The sequence below is a fragment of the Cyprinodon variegatus genome, unplaced genomic scaffold (assembly GCF_000732505.1).
Source record: "Cyprinodon variegatus isolate N-32 unplaced genomic scaffold, C_variegatus-1.0 Scaffold37, whole genome shotgun sequence".
NCBI lineage: Eukaryota > Metazoa > Chordata > Actinopteri > Cyprinodontiformes > Cyprinodontidae > Cyprinodon > Cyprinodon variegatus.
Genome location: NW_015150490.1, coordinates 1,152,103 through 1,178,579, shown reverse-complemented (window position 1 = coordinate 1,178,579; position 26,477 = coordinate 1,152,103). Strand labels below are relative to the sequence as shown.

General features: G+C 36.2%; 1 protein-coding gene across 1 annotated transcript in view; it reads right to left on the bottom strand.

Moving 5' to 3' along the window:
* Positions 1 to 26,477, bottom strand: part of rngtt (RNA guanylyltransferase and 5'-phosphatase) — a 124,643-nt gene that overhangs the window by 90,561 nt on the left and 7,605 nt on the right. Inside the window, exons 6-8 of the mRNA XM_015405270.1 lie at positions 24,372 to 24,621; positions 20,673 to 20,782; positions 17,807 to 17,908 (exon numbers count right to left, since the gene is read on the bottom strand). Of these exons, the coding sequence (XP_015260756.1) occupies positions 17,807 to 17,908; positions 20,673 to 20,782; positions 24,372 to 24,621 (462 nt within the window). The remainder of the gene's footprint in view (positions 1 to 17,806; positions 17,909 to 20,672; positions 20,783 to 24,371; positions 24,622 to 26,477) is intronic.

The following is a 26,477-nucleotide window of genomic DNA, read 5'->3' as shown; positions in this document are numbered from 1 at the left end:
AAACAGAAGTGTATATTTTTTATTTTGGTGATGATATTAGGCATCACATAGGCTAGAGGTTATAATAGAAAAAAACGGTCAAAGAAGTTTCTTTCTAAAGACTCTGTGTCATGAGTTTTAAAAAGACCCATAACATGATGGCAAATGTTTGAAGGTCGTTTAAATCAAAGGGAACCTTTAATCTTACTGATCTCAAGAGTTTGAGAAGAAGAAAAAAAAAAAGAAAGACATCCATACTATCTTTGTTTGAGGTCAGAATAAATAAAAACAATCAACAACAATAATATAATATTCTAAACATAAACCCTAAAAACGCAACTGGGACCTAAAATACAGCCTTGAGGAATACCACAATTGAAAATCATTAAAAATGAATGGATATGAATTGATGAATGATGATAAATAAACCAACATAAGATATCTTCAGTTAACATAAGGATACACAAATAGATAAAAGAAATTTGTATTTTATGTAAAACCAATAACAATTGTCCATAAATTGCTAAGGTACTAAACCTCTATTGATTGCTTACAGAGAACAAAAGAGTGTGCTTTCATACAAGAATGTGGCAAAAATATAATCAGTTCTAGAGTATTGATTTCTTTTAGTACGATTTTGGAGATAAAATCAAAACTTGAGCACAAATTAGAACATATAAACAATCTGTTTCAACAATAAAGGGTCTCATGGGCATATTTTCTCATCTATATTAGGTAAAAATAATACTTTTTATAATGCCAACTAAATTAATTCTTTTTTTCTTAGCCAATGCAATCTGTGCACAGATGAGATGGTTGAGTCGTGGCCACCCTGTTAGAACATGAAAGGCTTTATTAGCCTCTAATTTGTTAATGAGTTCCATTCAATTGAAACAGAACATGATGTGAGGGCGTAATAGGTTTTATTGAGACAAAGAAAAGATGAAGACGCTTGGCACACAGACACTTTTATCTAGCAGACTGTGTCCAAAAAGAGAGACGTTCACAACAGTATTCAAGCAAAATAACTTATCACGACAAACTAACTTTTGCAACCGACTTTTCACACAAAAAGTAACATGTTTACTCTAAATAGCTTTAAGAGTACTAACAGAAACATTTAATATCTTAAAATGCAAGAGCTTTTTTTTTTTTTTTTAAAAGGACCTTTAAATTGAGAGCATTTACCGTGATGCAAATACAGCTATTTCTTGGCAGCGCCTCAGAGGTGAGATAAAAGCTAAATAACTTATTAAATGGCATCCAAAAAGTTATTCTACCGCAAGACTGCTATTTGCAATGAAAAAAGCTGCCATGATTACTATGCTGTTAGGATTTTCATGGATTTTAAGAACAATTTTCCCCCGTTACATCTCTTACATCCCTGCCTTTGTCACACTTGAATGTTTATTTAAATTTAATGAGACTAAAAAAATTCTGAAAACCAATTTCCACCTGTGAAAACAGAATTATTGTCTTTTGCTAAAGTTGTTTTAGTTCAATTATGCAGCCCACAGCCAAACTTTATTATTGTCAGAGGGGAGAACTCTGAGGGGTAGTTCGACACATTCACTGTGGCAATGTTTTGATAAGCTTCTGCAAAGTTACATGATTTATTTCCACTCAGTATGGCATTGATTTTTCAATAAGATCTTGCATTGATGGTTGCAGAGTCTGACCACTGCGCAATACCTTCTCCAGCAATGCCAGAGAGTCTCAGTGGGGTTAAGTTCTGGACTCTGCTGTTTCTAATCCACGTATGAAAATGATGCTTCATGCTCCCTAAACGACTCTCGAAATTCAAGCCATGATGGATCCTTAAATTTTAACCTCGGAAAAAGCTTATGCCTTCAGGAAAGAAAAAGTTACTATGGCAACAGAAACGGAGGTTGAGAAAACCTCTTTTCCAAATCAAAAACTCAGTTTCTCTGATTTCAGATTTTAAAAACTTAAAGAGTTTTCAGTAAACCTGCTTTGTAAAATGAACCGCTGAAGTTCTACCGTTGTTTTTCTTTGATTGGATTTCAGCAAACATTTAAGGGATGGTCAATGACCGTCATTTCGAAAAAAAATTTTCCGACCACATTTTGTCTTTGAAGACAATGAGTCCCCGCTATTTTTACACTTTATCAAATTTTAGTAGTTTCTGCAATCTGCTTAGATGTTTTCTCTGCTTGATCCATTCCAAAGACTTGAACCTTATGAAAGAAATTGACATCTTTTCTAAAACAGTGGGACGTGTCATTTGATGTAAGGGTTCCAAAAAAAAAAAAAAGAGAACCAGTTCGGAATTAAATTGTTGCCAGTTAAAATATATTCACTGATGCAGGAATTATCTAATGAAGGCTCGTACCTATATTCTGAGTTAAATCCAGGTTGCCACCTTTTTTGCGCCAAGCAGTGTGTGTGTGTGTGTGTGTGTGTGTGTGTGTGTGTGTACACCTGTGCATAGGTTCTCGCATAGGTTAATCAACTTCCATTGTGCCAATGCCTCCTTTTTGGCCAACATGAATGGTAAAATGTCTGTGTTTGATTTTGATTTAGTCACTGGTAATTGTACAGAAAAACTGAAGCAAAAACAGCACCTGCAGTCACTTTTGGGGTTTACAAATCATCTCGCTGCTGGTAAATTGTTTGTTTTGCATGTCTTCCATCTGGGGCTGAGCAATATGCAATGTAAATATCTCACAATATCAGCCTTTCATATCAGTCGATTAACTATTAATAAGAGTTTTTTTTACTATTCAGTATCTGCACCAGAGGAAAAGGCCTGACACTTAACTGCAAGTTACTTCTATTCAATTGTAAATGTAACCCTTAAAACTGTATCAGGCCGGCAACTTGTTTTAGTTTGGCTATGAGGTTGTATCCGCCAGAATAACATGCATATATTTTAATCACATGTATTTTACATCGATATATATATTGATCACAATATATATTTATACTGATTTATTTCCCAGCACAACCTCCACCCCTAACTTTGGGGGTTTGGGTCACCAGAATAAGATCTGCATGTTTAATAGGGATCACGTACTACTGCCCGCTGATGTCTGCTCAGAGGCACAGTGGGTTGCACTGCTGCCTTGCAGCAAGAAGATTCCAGGTTTGATTCCCAGCTCGGGGTCTTTCTGCATGGAGTTTGCATGTTCTCCCTGAGCATGCATGGGTTCTCTCCGGGTACTCCGGCTTCCTCCCACAGTCTAAAAACATGACTGTTAGGTTAATTGGCTTCTCTAAATACTCCTTTGGAGTGAGTTTGGGTGTGAATGGTTTTTTGTCCTGTTAGTCTCTGTGTTGCCCTGCGATGGACTAGCGACCTGACCCCGCCTCTTACCATTAGACAGCTGGAGATAGGAACCAGCACCCCTCGCGACCCCACTTGGAATAGACGTGACGGAAAATGGATGGATAGATGGATGCTGGCAGATGTTTCAAATGCATAAAATGCTTGAAGATCAGATTAGCATGTGGAAAGAAATGTGCATATTTTAATACATGCAAACTTTTTGAAGATTAGGCCCCTGGTTAGCCAAAAGCCTCAAGACAGGAACTGAAATATTCCAGAACAGATAAGAAATACATCTCGTCTATAAAAGGGTTTAAAAAGCTAATCAAAGCCTAAGAATATTACTTTAAAGATCACATCATTCATTCATGGAGGAGGTCACATTAACCAAGACAAACCAAACCAAGAACAACATCTGAAGCACTCCACGCTTCACTTGCCTCATTTAATAAATTTCATAAGCGTAAGAAAAAATACCGGTACTAAGCAAAAAATGGGATCCATGTAACTGATCAAATGCAAAGAAAAACAAAACTAAAAAAGATGAAACATCCTAAAAGCGGGATGTAACATCTTGCATAAACTAACAACATTTCAGAAAGATATGGAACAGTATAAAGTGGTTGTAGAATTACGCTACTCGGTACGCTGTACTTCTTTATGATTTGTGATTGACAGAACTATGCATTCTGCAAAGAAAGGGAAAAACTTTCTACTTGCCAGTTCTTGCAAATACTTGATGGAAATTGCTCCCACAAAGACTGGTGCCTCCAGTTTAAGAGCCAATCATTATTTACATAATGCCAGGTTGGTTTTCTTTTACAATTTGGCTGTTTTAACTCTGCTTTATCTTTGTCAGATAAAGGGCTGGGCATTTATGTGATTTTGCAATACAACCGCAATTAAGAAATATTACAATTTTCAAATCACATTTTTGAAAAAAATTTTTATCACAATACATTTAAGAAGAAAAATACACTACATTTCTCACTCCAGCCATTGAGGTGAAGGTAATATGATTTAAGTGGGCATGTTGTTGCACAAAAGGAACAAGAGTTGCAGTACTGTGAAACCTACTGTAACACCATCTATGCTTTATAGTAGAAGAAAGAACTCTTTCATGGAAATCATACAGTAAACTCCTGCAACACTGGATTCCCTGGACACTGGAAAAGCAGGCTTTCAAGGTCATGAAAAAACTGAAACCCTGGATTATAACATCGACATGCTTGTGTTAGTGCAAAGGAAAGTCGCAATGTTGGTTAAACATAATGGTGATTTTGATTTTGGGTAAAATAGTTCAGCCCTAGTCAGATATAAAGAAGTTTTTGTAATTTTGGCCTAAAAATAAAATGTCTTTAATGGACCCAATGCATTTCTCACATCATGTGAAAATATAATTTTTCAAAAGACTGATATCTATATCCTGATGGACAAATCTTAATACTAAACTTGTAGATGTTATGCTACAAGTTGTATTCAATATCTCAGCTTTTTTTAAATAGAAGAATATAGAACAAAGAAAAATTCGAGAGAGGAAGAGAAGCTATTGCTGGAAAATTACTTTTTTCACTTGAGTAAGCACCCCTGAGAGACTCGGCAACCTAAGATTGGAGACTGTGCGACTGTTTGAAAAAAAACGTCTGAGATAAGCCCTTTTACCAGCATGGGTCACGATACAAACACTCGAATGGTGTTAATTTGATTCCAGACTTCTCTGATCCATGCTGCCAGTTCATGAAGCACACAGACCTTTTCCTCTTTAACTGATGAGGTTTGCTGCTTTTTTCTTTCTGCAGAAAATGAAGCGACATGTGAAGGGCAAGTTTTGTTGTATTTTTAAATAACCTGAGCAAACACTTCAAGTGTAAACTGATTTCCTAATAAGTTTTTATCTCAAGTTTGCAAATCAATCTAAAAAAATCTCTTTTTCCACAGAGCCGATCTGTTTGTAAGCCAATTCCTCATCTGCATATCAGTTCTCTATGTCATATAAAAGCGAAATATAATTTTAAGGTAGTCAATTAAAATCATTGATATTGCAGTACAGTGATTAATAATTGTGATTTCATATTTTACAATGGTTATAAATTGCTTACATAATTTTTATGAAGCAATTTGTCTAAATCCAGAACTCTAAGGCTGAGTATATAAAACACATTATCTGTGGAAAATTGATAGAATTAAGTTAAATCGAGAGACAGAGTGCAGCCCGACTGCTCATCCAACTGTTATCACAATGGATTACCAAGTCAAGAAACACTGTAAACAATAAAAACAAGTAAAAACCTTGATCCACCCTTCTGTTGGATCCCTAAATAGAGCTGAGAAGATGAAACACTCATAAGAAGTTAGCCTTCATTTTTTTTTACATTAGGGAGAACGTAATACTATAATTTCTTCCCAAGCATTTTAATTTAGATTCTGTTGGAAAAGCCAGAGATAATAACGCTAATTATTATTTGCATCAATAAACACACTTAGTTTCCAGACAAACACCTTTAAGAGATGTAAAGTAGCCATTTATATGCTTATTAAGTAAAGTGCAATGGATAACATTCACTTGCATGCAAGGCTAAAGGAGATTAGTTGTTTTGCAATCTCTTTTAACATATTAATAGGAGTTAAATCAATGGGCCCCTTCTTTGCTACTATAAAAAACATGTATATATATTTTTTTTGCATTCTGTTTTTTTTTTTTTTTTACAAAAAGAACAAGATCCCGGAAACAATCGGCCGAAATGAGTGTTCTCTGTAGTGTTTCTGAGCTCTCCCTTAGGGAGAGAGTGAGGAGCTAAGTCATCCAGAGAGGATTCAGAGTAGAGCTGCTGCTCCTCCACATCGAGAGGAGCTAGTTGAAGTGGCTCTGGCATCTGGTTAGGATGCCTCCTGGACGTCTCCCTGGTTAGGTGTTCCAGCCACGTCCCACCAGGGGGAGGCCCAGGGGACACCCAGTAAACACTGGAGGGACTATGTTTCTCGGTTGGATGGGTTAATGGATATTGTCTATATTAATATAATTTTTTACAACTATTGCAATATAATGTCTTCATCAAAAAAAAAAAACTATCAATCAAAATAATATCGAAATGAGGAATTCGTATTACAGTAATTCAGGCCAATGGCAGTTAAGAAGGGTTGAGGTGTGTGGTAGAAGTATAACATGAATTCAGTGCACATTTGCGGAGAGAGGAGAAAGCAGACAGACATTTTTTTGGAGTGAGGATAACCACTTAGGAGAAAACTAGGAGGCCGAGTCCCCATCTTAAACCAGTTTTGCTCCTCAAAGCAATCTTGAACCATTACTTTATGGCAGAGTTTTAGTATCCTGCTTAAAGCAACAGAATGAACAGGAAACAGTAGCAACTTTAGCTATTACAACCTGGCGCATGTCAAGCACAAAAAAAAAAAAAAAAAAAAAAAAAAAAAAAAAAAAAAAAAAAAAAAAAAAAAAAATTATTAGCCAAGTTTACAACCAGAATGTTTAACGTATTAAATTCTAACACCAAAGCGTTTCACTTAATCTGGCAGACTGGTATGTGTACTTCAAACTGAATTATACACAGAATCCTTGAAAGTTTTAGCAAAAGGGAGATACAGTCAGTACAGTTCTCCGAGAGGATTGGGTAAATCACTAAACAGCATACACCTCATGGGTCAAGCTTTGAGCCAATCAGAGCAGCACTATCAGCTTTGACGTTTCATCGTCTTGATAAGCTTCATAACGAGTATCTCAAAAATCAAAATCCCCGGTTGAGAGGAACATGCAAACATCTTTCCCATCCACAAAAGGCACAAATTATGTCCTTTTGCATGTTTTTCAAAAAACAATAGAGTCTATTCCAGCTAAAACTGCCGCAGCGCTCTTTGTTTTGCTTTAGCTGCTTCTGGTTGCAGTCATACATGTCTGGCATTTTATTGTTTCTGTGTTGAGATGTGTTGGCAAGTGGTGGGGGCCTAGTGGTTAGATTGTAGAGCTTGGGTCTCAGATGTTCTGAGTTCAAGTGCCACACACTCCTACGGACTGCCACTCTGGGTCCCTGAGCAAGACCCATAACCCATTGTTGGACAATAAAGGAATTTCTTAACCTTACTCTTAAAATGCATTTAGAAAATTACTACTCTCGCGACAATTATTTTGCCTGCAAGGTAAGGTTTTACCAGTGATTGGTTATAATGTTATGTTTGATCAGTGAAAAACATAAAAACATAGTTTTTGTAAGTTGAAGCCCCCCTTTTTTATGGAAATATTGTGAGCATCTGTATGAAATATTAGCTCCTTTATTAGATAACTTTCAGGGCTCTTAGAGTACTAAAGGTTGTAACCCTTTTAGTTAAAGATCGTATATCAGACTTTTATAAGCTTTTCAAAGGCATGATCAAGCAAAATATACCTTTGGATAAGCTCTTGAAGAAGGAATAGGAATTCTATATAAAACTTTGTTAAATGCTCAAATAAGTTAATTTTGCATGATAGGCACTTTAACAGTATATTTAACTGAGCTTTCTGTAAGGGAAATTCAATAAGGCCTCACTTAAAATTTCATTATTCCCCAGTGGGTCAAGCAAAAAGGCTACTCACTTAGGAGTAGAGAAGAGCTTTCCAAGATGAGCTCAATAAGCCCCACCCCCAATCCTACAGTTTCTGTATGAAGGACTGAAAGTGGGAGAAGAGGAAAAATGATGAGCTGGCCATATGAAGGTGGGAGTGAACACAATCGCAAGGATGAGATGTTTGAATGAGAAAAATAGAATGTTTGGACAGCTCAGTTTAGACATATGATGTTCTGCTGAAAATGAATAATAGGTTTTATGTCAAAAAAATGACTAATGGCTCAAAAGATCAAACAGGCTGAGTGTCACAGCTGAAAAGATCTGTCATCCAGTGAGGCCACAACAGTTCTCAGCCATCTAATTGGCCAGTTATTCATGGGTAATGTTGTCAAGAGTGTTCAGAAGAAAGAAAGAAAAGATCATTAGCTCACTGTTAATCCCAGTGGTCCTCTTTATCAGTTTCACCTGGTTTCTCATCTCTATGAAATTCAGAGCAGAACTGTAATAATGTCTGCTGACAAATTAGGAAACTATTAACTATAATGTTCTCCTTTATGCACAGTGTAGGTCCCCCCTGCCTTCTCCTTTTTTCTCATCCTGCCCTCTCATTGAAGCAGCAACGTTTGGATTATATCTCTACACTTCAAGCCATGTCCCACAAGCTCTTCAGCTCTAATGAGGCGTGGACGTCTGGAGCGTCTGCTTTGCTGGTCCAGTCCTACAGCATGACTGACAGCAGCAGAGCTCCAGGGGAGGGCTTAAATCAGATCCAAAGGGCTTTGCACATCATTAGTGGTATTTGAAGGGGAAGGGCTGCTTTTTTGTTAACCCAAAGAGGAGCAGGCTCTTTTCCTCTTAAAGAGAAGTTAGTCAACAAGAGCAAGAAAACTGTCACTGCTTTTTGGACATATAAGCAGCAGGCAACTATAAATTGCTTTTCTCGTTAGTGTGTGATGACATTCATAACCAAATAAAAATAGTAATCAGACTTCCTGGCTCACTTTTCTATTATATTCTGGTCAAACTTTAGCTAACTTGTAAAAATGTAAATTAAAACATTTTATTGCTGATAAGTTTAGATTTTGTACAGGTAAAGCTTAGATGGAGCTCAGGTTGGGGGAATGCAGATAGATGGATACGTGGGAGGAGAGGTGAACAAATGATAAGATGGATGACTGGGTGGATAAACGGACCTGTGGTTAAACTAAAAGATGGCTGGGCAAAAGTAAAATACATTTTGGACGGGTGGATGTGCAACTTCCAAAGAAAAAAATAAGTAAATGGAGCAAACTATTTAAATAAAATCTGATTGTTATAACTTTAAAAAATAGTATTAGACTGAATACAGATGGAGAGAAATTTTCATTCTAAAACTGGTTTAAAATCTACTTACCGGAGTATAATGGCTGTACTTTGCGTCACTTGAGGTTTTCATTTTAAGACTGCTCTGATTAAATATCTATATGCTTCGACCTACCATTACCTGATGTTAAATTAGGAACCGGCTCAAGATGAACCAGAACTGTACTCATTTTTAAGTTTTGTCCATCAATCCATCCATCCATACATTATCTGACATGCTTGTCCCAATTGGGGTTGCAAGGGGTGCTGGTGCCTATCTCCAGCAGTCAATGGGCGAGAGGCGGGGTTCACCCTGGACAGGTCGCCAGTCCATCGCAGGGTAACAACCAGTTATGCAAACAACCATTCATGCTTCATTTAGAGAAGCCAATTAACCTAACCTTATCCATGTTTTTGGACTGTGGGAGGAAGCAGGAGTACCCGGAGAGAACCCACACATGCTCAGGGAGAACATGCAAACTCTGGGCCGGGAATCGAACCCAGAACCTTCTTGCTGCAAGGCAGCAATGCTACCCAGTGCGCCACTGAGCTGCCTTTTTTTAAGGTTTGTAATTATTTTAAATAAGTAAATAGATAGACCTTTATTTTAAATCTCCTTCTTAACATCTTAATATATTCACTGTTAATTTCCACTCTCCATTTGATTTAACTGTTAACCATCCTTCTAGGGATGGGTGTTGTTAAATAACCATGGCAAACACACTGTAATGCATCAGGTGGCTTGGAGATAATGATCCATGTCTATTGTATCTTTACTTTTTTTTTATAAAAAAAAAAAAACTCAGGTAATAGTAGTATGACTGGTGCTCTACAATAACTACACATAATACTATTTTTTTTCCCCCTTTCTTCTATTTTCTCTATATTCCCTGGGTCAGAAAATACAAAGCCTGTATGAGTATTGGAAAAATGTCAAAACTTCAGGAACCCTACAGAAGTTTGACCAGAATGTCCATTAGTTAGAGAAAGTAATTTAAGATACAGTGGTGCTGCCATGTCCATCTCCAACTGCAAACTCAGGTTTATGAGGTATTCATCTAGAACCAGACAAGGAGCAACAAAGTCCAATTTCTAGATGCAAACCTCTTTTTAAAGACTGGCAGCAAACCTCAATACAGACTTAAATAATCAAGCAACAAGGAACAGCTGATGTCAACTATTTTCAAGTAACACTTTCAGCTTTTATACTTAAATATTTAGTAATGGGAGCTGTAACTACATAAAAACATGCATTTTACTGAGCAATTGCTCAACTCAGCAAATCAGTATCTAAACCACAAGCACTCTGAAAATCAATGAACTAAACAGCAGCAAACATCCTGACTGAACCATTCTATTTAATAGAGAACAATTAATAATTGATACATCGCTATAATTGGGTCTTTAAGAAACTAACATAAATCAAATGAATCTAAATGAAAGATTTCAAAGTTACCTAAAAGTACATCAAGAAAAAGAGGTTCTCGTTTAAAATACCTAGGGATATAATTAATGGCTACTTGTCCCTCAATTCACAAACAAGCTGCTTGTCAGGAGAGACTAAAACAAGCTGATTTAAAATTCAAATGAGTCAAAGTTTCTCACAGATTTTCCAAAGCCCATTGGAAAACATGCACTTTCCAGATAAGAAAGTAGAGGTTTATTGTTCTCTGCATGGCTGCTCTGTGCATCAAGGGAATGCTGCAAATTATTTTTAACTAAGCAGATTCACTTCAGCAGTTTGTCATCATTTTTTGCTTGTTACTGTGTTATTGAGTAGGGCAGTTGAGCTGTTAGATTTGTTGATGCACAGCCCTGCGGTCATAAAATGAGACTGTTGGCATCATCTGCTTTGGTCTGAGAGCATTCCTGGAAGACTAAGTATTTTTTCTTTTCTTTTTTCAACAATCTTATATAAATTGGTTGACAATTGTTTACCAAAAATCTGCATTGGATTTAACAGTCACAAACAGAAACCTGCAGTGATTTAAATAAGGTTTGCTCCAAAAATGCAAAGTGCAGTAATCTGTCCTCACCACCCCAATGCGTCAGACATCTGATAAAAAGTCAATTTGGCTTTTAAAAGGTTGAAGATCAAATAGTGCAGCACATTTAAAAATGTGTTCCGATAGACTACATGATGGGAATAATAAATGATTCAATTATGATTAGTGCACCTTTTCTAAAAGTTAATTTTCCTGAGCATGCACACAAACTTTAAATACTTAAATCCTAATATATTATTCTACAGGTTTAAGACTTTGTTTTTTTCTAAATCTCAGTATCAACGAAGTGAGAATAAATAATATTAGATATCTTAAGTTGGTCTTTGTCTCCAACCTTAAACACAAACTCAAAAATGTAAACCCTATGTTTTCAGATAGATGGAACCAATTTCTCAACAACTTGTCCATCATTTTTAACTAAATGTAATTTTAAAACAAATTAACTTTACATAAAAGACTAAATTGAATCAAAGAGAATGTAAAAGATACTTTCCTTCTTAAAAGAAAATTTCTTTCCTGGGTATAAAAAAAAAAAAATAAGGGAAACAGAGTAACTCTGTAGAGGACCTGTCCTTGACAGAATGAAGAAATGCTTTTCTTACAAAACTGTTTTAGAAGACTTGGCAACCTCATTTCATAAAGAGGGAACATTCAGACCTTCACATTATTAAAAAAGTAAATTATGTTTTTGTCGGCTCTTAATTCCCAGGCACTGTGCACATTCTTCGTTTTGGTTCTAAAATATTTGCTCAAAATAAGCCTTGATATAACAGTAGAGGAGAAAATGACCCTGGTTTATTAGAGCGTGTAGCTAAATGTTTTAAACCAAAGTCCACCAATATAATAAAAGGGAAAAGTTAGAATTTTGCCATCAAATCATTTAAAACGCGAAATTTTACATTTTAGCATGATTAAAAAAAAATTAACATGATTTTGTACTAAATATAGTATTTTACACCTCGATTATGATGCAACAGCATCTTCTCTCTATATATTGATTTATTTTATTTTTACTGAGCTGATTCTAGCTGAGACAAGTTTAAGAGTCACTAGTGTTGTCAAAAGAATAGGTGAAAAAAGTGCAAAATACACCAAGTTTTTATTTATTTATTTTTTCAACGAAAACCATAAGTCAAGTCTCCTGTTAAAAGGGAGGTTCCCTCTCCTCTGTCGCTACATGCATGGCTGGTGTGAGGGAAGTTGATGCAATCAGTTTGTTTTCCTTAAATAGAAACCTTTAAACCAGGGGTTGGCAACCCAAACTGCTCAAAGAGCCATATTGGACCAAAAAAACAAAAAATAAATCTGTCTAGAGCCGCAAAAATGTAAAAGTCTTATACAAGCCTCGTATGGAAACACGGGCTGAAAGTGTATTATCCCACTATAAAAAATGACTACCGTATGTGGGCTTAAATATATAATAAGCATTCATGATTAAATGTTTATCCTCGAGCAAATATATAGCCGCATGAGGTGAGGGACGAGCAGTGAACACTCCCATCACGCGCTGCTTCACCGTACGCCGCTTAACTGCCCTTCAACGTGCGGTTTAAGTTTTGTTGCATTGATGAAATTATAGAAAAAGGATCAAGGAATCTCTCTATGGTGGACGTATTTCTGTTGGGAGGAGTTGATTGAGTTATGAGGAACCAAGCAGGAACTGACAACCATCAGAGCAGAGCTCTCTAACCCTGAAATCCCACATCCCAGCGTTCCTTGGTGTGATATTTTTAGGATTTGGGGAAAAAATGTAAGACAGTTTCCATCCCTGCATCAGCGCTCAACCTGTTGGATCTGTGGACGGTTTTCCATCCTTACAAAACTAGCAGCAGTAGTGGAGTTTGGAGATGTAATCCACTTCTTAAATCTACATTTGCTCTCCTCTAATTTATCCAGAAGTTCTGCAATCACTATTTATCTCTCTCTCCCAGCTTGGTTGTTGGCTGCATATTTAGCTTGCCTTCCATGGAAATGCCTTTCCAAATTTTTATTTTTAGCCAACCTCTCATTACCAAGCAAAAATGCCGGCAATCATTTCGCATTGATAATGAAAGCAAATGAATCGGTCCATTCTTTGAATCCTCTTTTCTCATCAGCTATCTTCCTTTTTTCCCCTTTGGGATCCATGGTCCGAGACACTCCAGCAGTCTGGCACCGCGCAGCGCTGGTTGCAAGTTATGACCACTGATCTCTATGGCTATGACGCACATTATTGTTTAAATTTATTTATTATACAAATGTTTACAGCATTGGAAAACATAATTATTTTTTGTTTGACCTCCTGCACACCATATTAAAACAAAAGAAAAAAGAAAAAAAAACTCGATTTTCAGAAATTTTTGAAAAAGCTCGAGGGAGCCGCAAGGGGAGCGCTAAAGAGCCGGTTGCCGACCCCTGCTTTAAACCAATCTGTCTGTATGACCTATTGTGAGTATGTGCTATATAAATAACTTGAGGTGCATGAGACATTTTATGATTAAGAAATTACTTTATATTCGCTGCACCATAAACCATTGAATCAAAGAAAAAAATTACTCTGACAAAGCAATATTGACTGTGTAAAAGGAAATACTTTGAACCATGCTTTGTGCCAGAAGCCAGAAGAAGATAATGCTAAAGGTTAATGCATCTTTTACCCACAAATGATGTGCAACCATTAATATTCGAGAACAATTTTGGTTTTGTTTTGGTTTATGGAGCTCTCATTGTTTATAAAATGACTAAGATATTTCATTGAAAGAATGACTCAAACACATCAACAACAAAACCAAGCGATGATATCCATAGCAGGTAAGGTAGGTTCAACAAAGCTGATGCTTTGGAGTTTTATTTCACCATACACGTGCACATCCTCTGATCCTAGAGTGTTGTATGAGCCAAACAACAGCTGGGAAAAGAGATATGGGCAGATGTGAATGAGATGTGTAGGAATGCAGCCAGACTGTCAATAAATTAAGGATTTAAATTTGATTACATATTAAAATGAAAACAAATACTGCTCTTAAAATGTTCTTCTTGCAGCATTAAACAGCGTATATTACTTGCACCTTGTTATATTTTCCAGCACGTGGGTGTTTGTTGATTCTCTCATGCAATAAAGATAAGTTATTAAAAAAAAAGGAAAAAAGCAATTCCAACACTATTGATTTAAAACTTTGCAAACATGATCGACTGAATATAAAATCATTAAGATAAATCGTAATTCTTATCATGATAAAAAAAAACTAAATAACTGTCCTCTCCTACTTGATCGTTTTTGCTGATAAAGTGCCATGCATGAGCAGTTTAAAGGAGAAAACTGGGACTACCGATGAACCAGCAAAAAAAAAAAAAAAAGAGCACAGAAAGGATTTTCAAAAGATGCTGAATAGACTCTGAGGTTTTGATTCGCCACACATTTTAAACTGCAAGGGATCAGCATGTATTAATATGAAGACTGTCCTCATTTTAAAACTAATTTTAAATGCATGAAAAAATGTTTAAAAAAATATACACAACAAAGTTCTAAATAATACAATATATGCAGTTAGTAAACAGTTGTTTTTTTATGCTAAAGCCGGTATAATTACATGGTTAAAAAAAAAAAACTGTCTAAAGGGATTTTCTTTTTCTCATAAAAGGTGCTCCAATGAGACCGTTTTGTATTGGACAAATGCTAAACTAATGATTGGGGCTTCATTTTATTCATTTGGCAGGTTGGTTTATAGACATGATTAAAGAGCAAAACTAAATTTAATTCTGGTGCATGATAATAATAATAATAATAATAATTAAGTTTATAGTACAATAAAAACTTTTAAATAAAACATCCATATGGATATATTTACATTCCTGGAAACATGAATACAAACTAAAAAACGAACAAAGTGTAGAGGGAAGAAGTATCGGCATATGGTATATTCTGAGCCTGGATGAGTCACTCACAAAATGACGTGCCTCTTTCCTGCATCAGAACAGATGAAATCACATACAGCACCGCTACCCTTTAAAACCCAGCTGCTGGAGGTAAAACATTTTCCATGTCGAGAGTTAAGGTAAGCAGACGAAGAGCTCAAAGTCATTGTTAAAATTCAACAGCTAAACTTTTCGCTGCATTCTTAAGCAGTTCCAGATAACAGCCACTAATTATACACATTAGTAATGTCCTGGTCAAGAGCCAAAATCTTTTCCCTCAGAGTCTCACTCTTACAGGAAATTAAAGCGTCGATATGTAAAATTCTGAAATTGACTGCAGTCATTAAATATTCATCTGCACACAGCGCATTTGCACCAGCCAGAGAGGCAGTGCTTCACAGCAGACTAGCAGAATACTAAAACGTCTCTCTTCCCTTGCAGCAGTGGCCTCGAGCACAAGAGAGACATGAAACAAAAGAAAACAACAAATTCACAGCAAAACGTGACGGGAAAGAACAAGTGACCTGATGCATTTCTCAGGCTTCACGGATAACAGACTGGACGAAGTCGTTCCTATCAGTCTGGGTTTATGCATCAGAGCAGCTAATTTGCACATCTCCATTCTCCACTGCTACTCACTGAGCACTCTGTTTGATTAGCTATATTCTGTAATTAAAACTTAATGAGGGAGCACAAGTCATGTTGGGTTTCCTTTCAGAGCTCCTTTACAAACAAAGTTCTTAATGACTAAGCTCAGTCATACCTTAAGGACCTTCTAGTAGTATTATCCTTACAGAGCCTGGCTTTCCTCCCAAAAGAGTGGGCCTGCTTGTTTAAGCTTACATTCTTCAGGCAAAACTGGTGCAGTTAGGTATAAAATTTTGATTATAAAAATAACATATAATCATTGCTTTAAGTTCAGATTAATTAAGGTCACTGTGAGTTTCTGAAAGATATTTGGTCAAATGTTGCCTTTCTCTCCATTTCATTTTGCAAAATCTTCAAGGTAATGCAATGTAAACAAACATCTGTTTAGTCAGTTTTTTTTTTTGTTCCATTTCATGTTTTAGATAATATAAATTTGAAACTTAGAGAGGGATAATCTGAGTTACTACAATAGCATTGCAATTATGGCTTCACTTAACACTCAAAAACTAGCATACAAAATAAAACTTATATGAAGTAATGAAGTTCCAGCATTTTTTTGGAACTCTAATTTTTATTCCATTCTCCATATATTTACAGCAGTGTTGCCATTTTGTTTGATTTATGATTTACTCTTTGAGAGGTAAGAGAAATAAGTTTAGGCTTTAGCCTATTCCATTTCAGACATGAATATGGTGTGTTTTCTTTGTTCTGCTTGTTTTTCTTTTTTCTCAATGTTTAATATGTCAGAATAAATTTAAATAAATGAAAAAAGTAAGTATATTAAGACTTGATTCCTGCAAGACCTGAAAACTCAGGAGATCCCCTAAATAGAAACTGTCTGACTGCATGAGTTAGTTTAAATGTTCTAAAGAAGCAATATTCCCTAAACTAAAGAGAATTAAGAAATTATGAGTCAAATTTGCTGAGATGTATCAGTCTGCAGTCGGTAACAAAGGTCTCTCCATAGTTTGAAGATCCAGTAAACCCCGAGAGCCTATATCCACAAATTAAAAAAATAAAACAGTGGTGGATCCTCCCATGAGAGGCTGGCTAACGAAAATTGCCCAAAGCGTTCATCGACACCTGATTCAGAAGGTCACAAGAGAACTATGCAGCAAATCTAAACACTACAGGCCTTGTTTACATCATTTTATTCATTGTTCATAATAAAACAATAACAAACAGACCAGACAGAGCTAAAATCCCCACAGACCACAAAGAACATAAAGGCTGACCTCATATTTCACAGGAAAAAAAGGACCTGTGGGCAAATATTCAGAGACCTGAGCAGATAAAAGTGGATTTTTTTTTTGGAAAGTAGTAATTTGGTTATTTTGTATAAAAGTAAAAATGCATTTCAGGAAAAGAGCCTTATCCAAACAGTCAAATATGGTGATAGTACCGTAGTGTGATAAATACAGTCCTGATTTGCTGCATCAGGACTTGAACAGCTTTACTAAATTTCTAAAATCCAGATTCTGTTTTCAGCAAGTACACCTCTGGAAAGCTTAAAAACTGACATTTTGCAGTGGCCTAGTCAAAGGCCAGACTTAAATATAATATCAGGTTATGGCATGGCCTTAAAAAGAATATCTATGATTCTAAACCTTCAAATGTGGAAAAATCTAGAGAATTTAGTAAAAGAGTAGTTCATTGACTGTAATCCCACACATTTGATGGTAGATGTTGCTGCTGATAACAAAAGCAGTTATAAGGTTTAGAGGATGATCATTTTGTCACATAGGGCCTGATTGGTTTGAATATTTTTTTCTTCTTCCCTTATTAGAACTAATTATTTGAAAATTGTAGTTTGTATCTTCTCAGGTTTTCTTTGTCTGCTGAAACCTGATTTAATTACAGGTGACAAAGAAGAAAGAGAAAAAAAGTCAATCTAAAAGAAAGAAAAGCACTTTACATTGTTCACAGGATGGAGAATTAAAATGAACACTGTGCAGCTCTACTTGAAGACATAAACTCAATGTGTTTCCATTGACTCTGAACAAGCTGAATCAATGAGAGACAGTTTTTTTTTCTAGTAAGAGGGACAAAGAATAACACCTGCACTGGCATGTGCTGTTAAACAAATAATACTCACCGTGTACCATCAGCTTTCCAGCTGACTTTATAAGGATTCTGCTCAAGAAAACGAAGGTTTTGCCGATCCATGGACACAGGCTGCGCACCAGGAAATCCAGACCTGTAACACAAAAACATATTTTATACATGCCTGGTTGATCATGCTAATTATGATTAGGCTAAAGCTAAATAAAATATTTCATCATAATTCTATAAAATAAAAAAACATTTTTTCAACCCAGCCCTGTTACATAGACTCTTAAAAAAAACTATGCGGTAAATAATGCATCTTTGTACCTCAAGTAAAAGCAACACAATGATGGGGTTTCAAGCTCAAAACTTCAAATGCTATAGCAGACAGTAAAAATAATACATTATTATGCAAGTTGACTATTTGAAAAAAAACACAAAATAATGACACTGAGGCTAAGATGTGCATTTAAATTGCAAAAGAAATGGAAAAAATAGGATCACAAGATCCTGTTTGCTTTTCTAATATATTTGGATTAATGGATATTTAGTATCAGTTTTAACAACAATAAAAAAACGAAAAACAAACAAAAAATACAAACCTGATCTGATGACTGTGTTTTAAATGACAGCAAGTTAATTGTCATTTCTGGTTTAAAAACATGTTACATAAACAAAAACCTTATCTCAGATAAATATGTCATGGTTTGGCTTTTATGCACCAGAACCTAAGAATTCACTATGATTTCTTCTATTGATTAATGGGTGCTTAAAGAAAATTTGAGCCTAATGGAGCCTACAATATTTAATATTAGCAAATCAAATAAGGACTTGCTGACAGTTAGGAAATTAAAAATCTTAAAATGGCGCATTCAAAGCTTGTATAAGCTTTAAAAAAATTGTTTTGTAAAATTAACATATTAATTTTTATGCTATTTATAGAAAAAAAGTTATTTAGAGAAAAGCAGCTAAAATATTTCTGCATGGAGAATATTCAAATATGAGATTGGTAGATGACAACAAGAGGTATCTCCATTATGGAGCTGAGAGATGTCGTGTCCCTTCGATACTTTTTCACTGTCTTTTTCTCAGGAAAGTGAATTAATTTTCTCATTATCTAAACACAATGAAAGCCGTTTTCTCATCGTAAGGAGATGATCATTTATTTACAGAATTACACATAGGCTGCCATCACTTATGTTTATAAATCTTTTCCCGCTGTTGTGGTAGTGAAGGATGTAATCAGTTTTAATACACATTGATAATTTTCTCATTATCTAAAGACAAGAAAAGCCTTTTTCTCATCACAAAGAGAGGATTGGTGTGTGTTAAAACTGATTACATCCTTCAATACCACAACAGCGGGAAAGGATTTATAAGTATAAGTCATGGCAGCCTATGTGTAATTCTGTAAATAATCCTTAGACTTACACAGACTTTATTTTCATTTTGTACACAGAGTGTATACAAAAAGAAATTTCGTTCAGTACTGCTCTCAAGACATTTCCATTTCTAAAGTGCAGCAGTGATAAAACATAAACAGGAGGATCAAATGTAAACATAAGAGTGGTATATGATTTACAATTTTCAATATTCAGCGTTTTTTTTTTTAAACCCCGTTTTATAAAACATTCAGAAACATCCTGTGTTTAACTTTTGGTAATGAGATGACGTTGGTTTGATGATTTGTTTCCGCTTCTGATTCATAAGAAAGTACACCTATGTCGTCGGCGCCCTAGCAACAGGTGTTTTCTGAACTGCCCGGTGTTACGCCTGTAACAGGTTTAAGATGCATTAACCCCCAAAATGAGTTCAGATTAAGATTTTCATTAAAAAACAGTCTGTTTTTGGGCGTGCAGGTGGCGCAGTGGTTAGTGCGCACGGCCGATGTATGGAGGCCTTAGTCCTTGACACGGCTAAACCGGGTTCGCATCCGGCCTGTGATCCTTTGCCTCATGTCTCTCCCCCTCTCTCATACCCCTTTTCCTGTCAGCTTACAGTCAGGAAAAACGAGCCACTAGTGCAGTAAAAACTCAAAAACTACTACTAAACTGATTATTTCTGCACACGCGGTACCGCGACTGCACAACTACGGGCACTACAGGCATGGAAGGACTGGGAATCCGGGGTTGTTGGTCAGCCTCATTCATTACTCCTAAGGTTAATCATCTCGTTATCTCAAGAAATCAATAACTGTTATCTCATGATAACAAATTAATTATCTTTTTAACCCGAGAAAACAATTAATGGTTTAACCATGATAATGAGATAGTTATGTCATTATCTCCTGAAGAAAAAGGAAGAAAAAAAAACTCCCGGCTTCCGTACTCAATAAACCTTGTTCAGAGCTAAAAACATTTTTTTTTATGTTTTTACATCACTAATTAGTTTTCAGGGCTGAGTATCAATTATTTTAGGTTTTTGTTCAAAAAACCCAAAGTTTCAGTAAAATACTACAAAGATAAATGGTAAAGGTTAACAACAGAAACTATATATTTTAGTTTTATACATAAAATACCTCCAGATAATTCTCTTTAGAAGCCTTTAAAAAATACTTTCTACATCAGTTTATTGAGATTGCCTAGTTAAACCAAAAATTGGAAGGTAGAAATCAAATAAATTATTTAAAAGCAGAAAGAGAAAATTACAGTTTGCATTGTTCTCTTTGCTGTAATGAGAAATCTCAGCAGGGCTTACTGGCTGCAATTGTCAAGGAAGAGGCTGCAATGGCATATTTCCTTAAAGTATAAAAATCTATTTCTATCTGAATACAAGTGTGAAAATGTTCCAAAAAGAAAACAAGGACAAAAAAAAAAAAAAAAAAGTTGAGCTGCATGAGTCACTCCCAGCTATGTTACACCCACATATGCAAACACAGTTTCCCAAAGGAGAGTTCGATTAAGGGAGCGCCTTACCTGTCCCACTCGGTCATCTCCTGACACATTCTTTGGATTTCGCCTAACTTGGGTTGGGTTGTGACCTGTGTGACCCCTTTCACAGAGATCCCTTCAAGAAATACCGCACCCTGGAAGGAGAAACAAATAAAACAAAAGGAAAATTAAAAGATTTGGAGTTTAAAATAAACATTCTCATCCTCCTACACAGGGTGATACAAAACAGCTGTTTCATTACTTATGAGTGGCTGGCTGCAAACAAAACCAAGCAGAGAGATATAAAGAAAAATCCCCCTTTTTATTTGTGAGCAAAAAACATTCACACATTAATTATTTAAAGCATTTGCCAGGAAACTTGTTACTCGCCCTTACAACTATTTCAACCCTCTTCTAATGCTATACACAGCTTATTTCACAGTTTCCTCTGAAAGCTTTGTTCTCTCCCCTCTTATACTAGTTCAGAGCAGATAAGTCATGCTAACTGTTATGATACGAAAGTGAAAAGAAGCTTAAACAGAAATGGATGAAGCACAATAGTAAGCCTTCTCAAAGATAAGTGAATCAGCTTTTAAACAAGAAGCTGCAGTTGAAAAGAAAAGAAAAGGGACCGGTAATAACACCATACATCTCATTTATTGTGGAAATTTCAAAATACATCAATTTATTTCAACTCTGCTTGTTCACAGATATCATGTACGATACGCTACTTTTCCAGACTCTTGTTTTTTACTAGAGACCTAGAAGACTGTGGGAGCCGATGTCATTGCCGATCACCAATCACCAAAATCGGTATCTGCCGATCACAGCATCAAATCCGTAAATTCTTCTATTCTGTTGTGTCATCTATATTTTAATTGTATTATTAAGTATGAGAATTAGGAAATGAGAAAGTGTAAAAATTGACAAAGGTTTTAATAAAGGAGGCAGCGGAGACGAGCTTTATTTAATCAAAACTGAAGGTAGAGAAAATAATGCTGACAAAGAATGAAGAGAAGAATGCCCTTAAGATGGCTTTTAAAAAGCTGTGTTAATTTAGCCAAAGAAGGACCATTTCGTTGTTCTACCTCTGGCACAGACTGCAGCCAACCATTGCCTTCTCTCCCACTCTGTCTGCCCGACATGCTTCTCCAATGTACTGCTAAGAGGCTAGCATCCAGTGGGCTTCTCCCTATACCACTGTGCTCCTCCGATTTCCCACAACGCATGAGGACAAGGCCCCAGACTGGGTCATGGATAGGTGGAAGCACTGCTAAAAATCGACCCTCATCCACACATAGCTTCTGCATTTTCCATTATGGTTCCGTCTCCGGGAATCTAGTGAACCTACATTTGCTGACATCTTTTTCCGGCTTTCAAAAGTAAATAAAAAGCACAGCATCTGTAAATCCATGGCCACCATGTTGAAGGGAAGCCACCAACAAGTAGGCTGAAAGATGTAGTGCAGCCTTTCGCCTGTCATATGAATTGCTTTTGTTTGCCAGGCAAATTTTTTAAGACAAAGTAAAGGACACAAAACTGGTGAGATTTTCACAGGTTTTGCATTCAGTTTGAATGTACCATTTGATACTACTTGTAAACTATTAACCTTATTTTCTTAGGAATAAGACATTTACTGTTAAAATAAAAATAAGAAATGGAGGACCTGGGTCTGAGAAGTGGGAATGGATGCCCTGGGGGAGGTTTGTTGTGATCAACGTCACCTGATCTGCCTGCCTTGATCCATTTCTATAACTCCAATCAATACCAATAAGAGAACTATCGGCCGACTGCAATCATATGGGGATCAATCGGTGTATTCCTGCAGAGCTCAGTCTATTTTATGAAGTATATTTTAATGATTAGAAATAAAGTTCACCTTTACTTGACTAAAATTGTCAAAGTTTAGCAATGAAATCTCCAAAAAGACCTCTAAAGATTTTTTTCAGTACTTAGTTGAGAACTAGGTACTAAAAATTTGCAGACAATGTACAGATGACATTGGCTGGAATTATTTATACAATTAAAATATATTATAAATTGTATTTCTTTCAAACACCAATTTGCATCCTTAGTATTAGCAAGGATCAAACATCCAAACTAAAATGTTATTGAAATTGGTGAAAAACAATATTATATAAATACTTCAGCCTTATTCTAAATAAAGAATTATAAAAACAACATGAATAGGAAATAGCTTTATTGGAGCTTAATTATATTTCCACAATAAACTCCCTCTCACACTCGTAGCTTCCCCTCAAAGTGGCATCCGTGACAAACTATTTTCCCAGGGAAGTGAAGGTTTTCAAACTAATCTAATTGTAATAGATTCAGGATGAACAATTCAGGATGTTTGATTGTCAGTACAAACTAAATCTAATCCCATTGCTACAAATAAGTATCCTAATAATAGAAAAATCCAACACATTAGTACATTTATTCAGAGAAATGTAGTTGCTTAGAAAATCCTTTATCCTAAAATGGTATAAAGTCGTGTTTGGGATTGAGTTTTAGACAAAAACTAACTTTACAAATTGATCCTATTAAGAAATCCATTTTCTATATGTCTTAAAATTATTATTCGTTATCTTCTCACATAAAGAGTCTAAATGTTATTTTGTTTTGAAACAATTTCAAAATATAGATAAAAAACAACTTTCAGTTAAATTAAATCAGCAAGGATTAGCTCAAATATCAATATATGCTAATGCAAGAGTTCAACTGAAGAGTTATGCGTAAACCAATTAAATGCTTATATAACAACAACATTTGGATCCAGTCTTTGTAAACTTCAGAACATAAAAATCATTATTCATCGTTTTTAATACTACATTTTCATTTAGATAAGAGAGAAAATATTTAGTTTATCACATAAGTGACTTTATCTATAGGCTCTACCACTTGTTCAAAAATAAACCTGCCCATAGAGGGACTATATCATCACATCATGATACCATTAAAAGTTGATCATGATAATACTGGGTAATGGCTTGGCCTTGAGCAATTTACCATCAGCGATACATTTCAGCTTCCTCTTAAATGCTTTGTTACGGCAGAGTGCACACAAGTGAGAAAAGGGATCTAATTTCTCCCTCACCTCTAATGTCTCTGACCTGGTGAAGGGTGAGAAATCCTTTCCACGAGAAACTGTGGCTGATCTCCTGAGATCAGGGCTAAAGAGTTCAACATAGAAGTGAGTTCTGGGGGTCCACGATGAAAATGAAAACCTTTAAAACCCCCATACAGGATGCAGGTGCAGGTTTAGTCATTTAAAACAGCTTTATTAGTCCAAGTGCTATGCAAACGTAAAATATTTCCACAGAAACTCTTCCAACAGCCAGGCAGCCAAAGACTGGTCTAACTGACGAGACAGGCCTCTCAGCTGAGAGACAGTAGTCCTTAATGACAGTCGAATGGTGCAGTAACGGCTCTAAGAGCTGTAGCTCTACTCCAGATCTGTGTGGAGTATCATATTCTCAGCTATTAGGTTCGCCTTGACTCAGCTTTTCAATCTGGGTTCAATCTGGGTGCAATAAAGGTGAAAAATACTCGTTATTCTCCTTTGCTTTGGACAAAATGTCTTCAAAGATGGAAACCAAGTCCAGTGGATTGTTTTTTAACTTTTTTTTTTGTATGACAAATATCTGGCAGCAGTGAATATAAGATTATAACATGTACTTTATTATTATATATAGCAGACTATGTGTGTCATGTCAACACAATCATTAATCCAGAGTCTCTCACCAGCTTCAGCTTCTCCTTCTTTCTTTTGTTCGGCGCCGACCCTGAAGAGCTGGGGCCCGATTCTTGACTGACTGCGTTCCCGTCGTCATCCACCTCCCCATCGTCGTCGTCAAAGCACCACTCAGGCAGTGGGGGGGCAGAGGGTGCGTCCTCTTCGTCTCCATAGCGACAGAAAAGCTCTTTGAGGTAGTCTCCCTTATAGATCCCAGGAGCCCGAGCCTGGGCGAAAGCAGCCACAGCTGCTTCGATGCTGATAAGGTAAAAAAAAGAGGAAAACAGATGGAAAGGTTTTATGTTTGCTGAAACTTCACCCATGGGGGAAAACAAGCGAAGAGTTTATAGAGCTGCACTGGTGTTTAAGTTTGCAATATGAGGCTTTAGTTTTCTAAAGAGATGATAAAAGGCTCTTATACTAATGATGGGGACTACTTTTGATCATGGCATCATTATGAGAAATATGTGAAAGTTACAAATTCAGTGAAACATGGTGATATCAGTCATTATGTATGCCAGCGTATGTGCATATGTGGGGCATAAGTTACAGGTAAGTTATCTGATTGTTGACATACGTTAAGTGTAAGTTACTTATAAGTTACTTATAAGTCGTGGCGAAAAGTAGGACATGTCTAGGAGAAAGGGGATGTCTGGTCACTCTACTATATCAACAATTTGATGTTTCAGTGCGTGAGTGCTTGTTGCCATGAAGTGTCTTTGCTCAGCAGCTTCGTTCGTTGTAAACCAACCAATCAGCACTGTGTTATATTCAGCTCCATTATGTCAATGTTAGAAAAGGAACCGCCAGACCAGGAAATTTCCACCACTGACTTTCATGATGAGATTCTTAAAATAAGATTTTTTAGTCTGTGAGGCAGACATTCTGTCTACTTTCTAGATTAAGCTTAAAACTTTACTTTTTGATCAATATTATAGTTAGAGTGGCTCAGGTTATCCAGAGCAATCTCCCTTGTTATGCTGCTACACGCTCAGACCGCTGGAGGACATAGGGACACCTTTTCATCATTCTGCCATCAACACCTTTGTTTATAGATAGCTTGGCCTGTTTTTCAGTGTAGTCCTGTTTCTCTGACTGTGACTAACTGGATGGGCTCTCTTTCATCCTCTGACATGGGAGCTGTCTCGGAGCTCATCTGCCTGGCTGTACATTTCTTGGACGGGGCCACCTGTGGAGCTGGTTGACAGGTTCCTTTTTACCCCATTTACACTACCCTTGAAAAAAGGGTAGTGTAAACTCCGAGTTTAAACTCCGAGTTTAGTTCTGCTGGAGGTTACTTCCTGTTAAAAGGGAGTTTTTTCTCTTCGCTGTCACTACAAGCATGCTTGGTGTGAGGGAATGCATTTAGGTCAATGGGGCGATGCAATCAGCTGGTTTTCCTTGGATAGAAAACTTTGAACCAATTTGACTATATAAATAGTCTATATAAATTGACTGAATTGAATTGTTTCTCCTATCAGAGTTCTGCTCCCCCCAGGCCTACTCAAACTGGTTAATAATCACTTCTCCCAGTATTAACTCTATTAACTTTATTAAACTCACACTGAAGAAACTCGCCTCTGCATTTGACCCATCCCTTTTTGGAGCAGTGGGCTGCAAGGTTCAGATAGCAATGTGGGATTCTTTTTTTTTTATCTCAATGTCTTACTCTACTCCATCCCTTGTTTATCTGATTTTTACTATATTGATCTTTGTTGATGTTCCATAGCTAACCTCTGAAGCCTCAGAAAAAAAAATAGATTTACAGTAAGACTCATCTACACTTTTTAGAAGAGCTAGAAATTTGTATTGTCCTCTTTCCCAATTATTTCCTTTCTGCATTGTTATGTAACATTAAAATCTCAACAAAATACATTTTAAATTGAGTCAATTGGATGATAAAATTTTAAAATCTTCAAGGAGAGTAATCTGGTGTAAAAAAGTAAAGAAAAAACCAACAAAGAAGGTATTTCTCATTAAAATAAACAGTATTCCTTTTCCCTTCATGGCTTTATCAAGAGTTAACCCACCATCTGGTCTAGTTGCTAATAGGAGACACAGGGCTTATCCCGTCTCCAGTCAAGGCTTTTTTTTTTTTTTTAAAGGGAAACGCT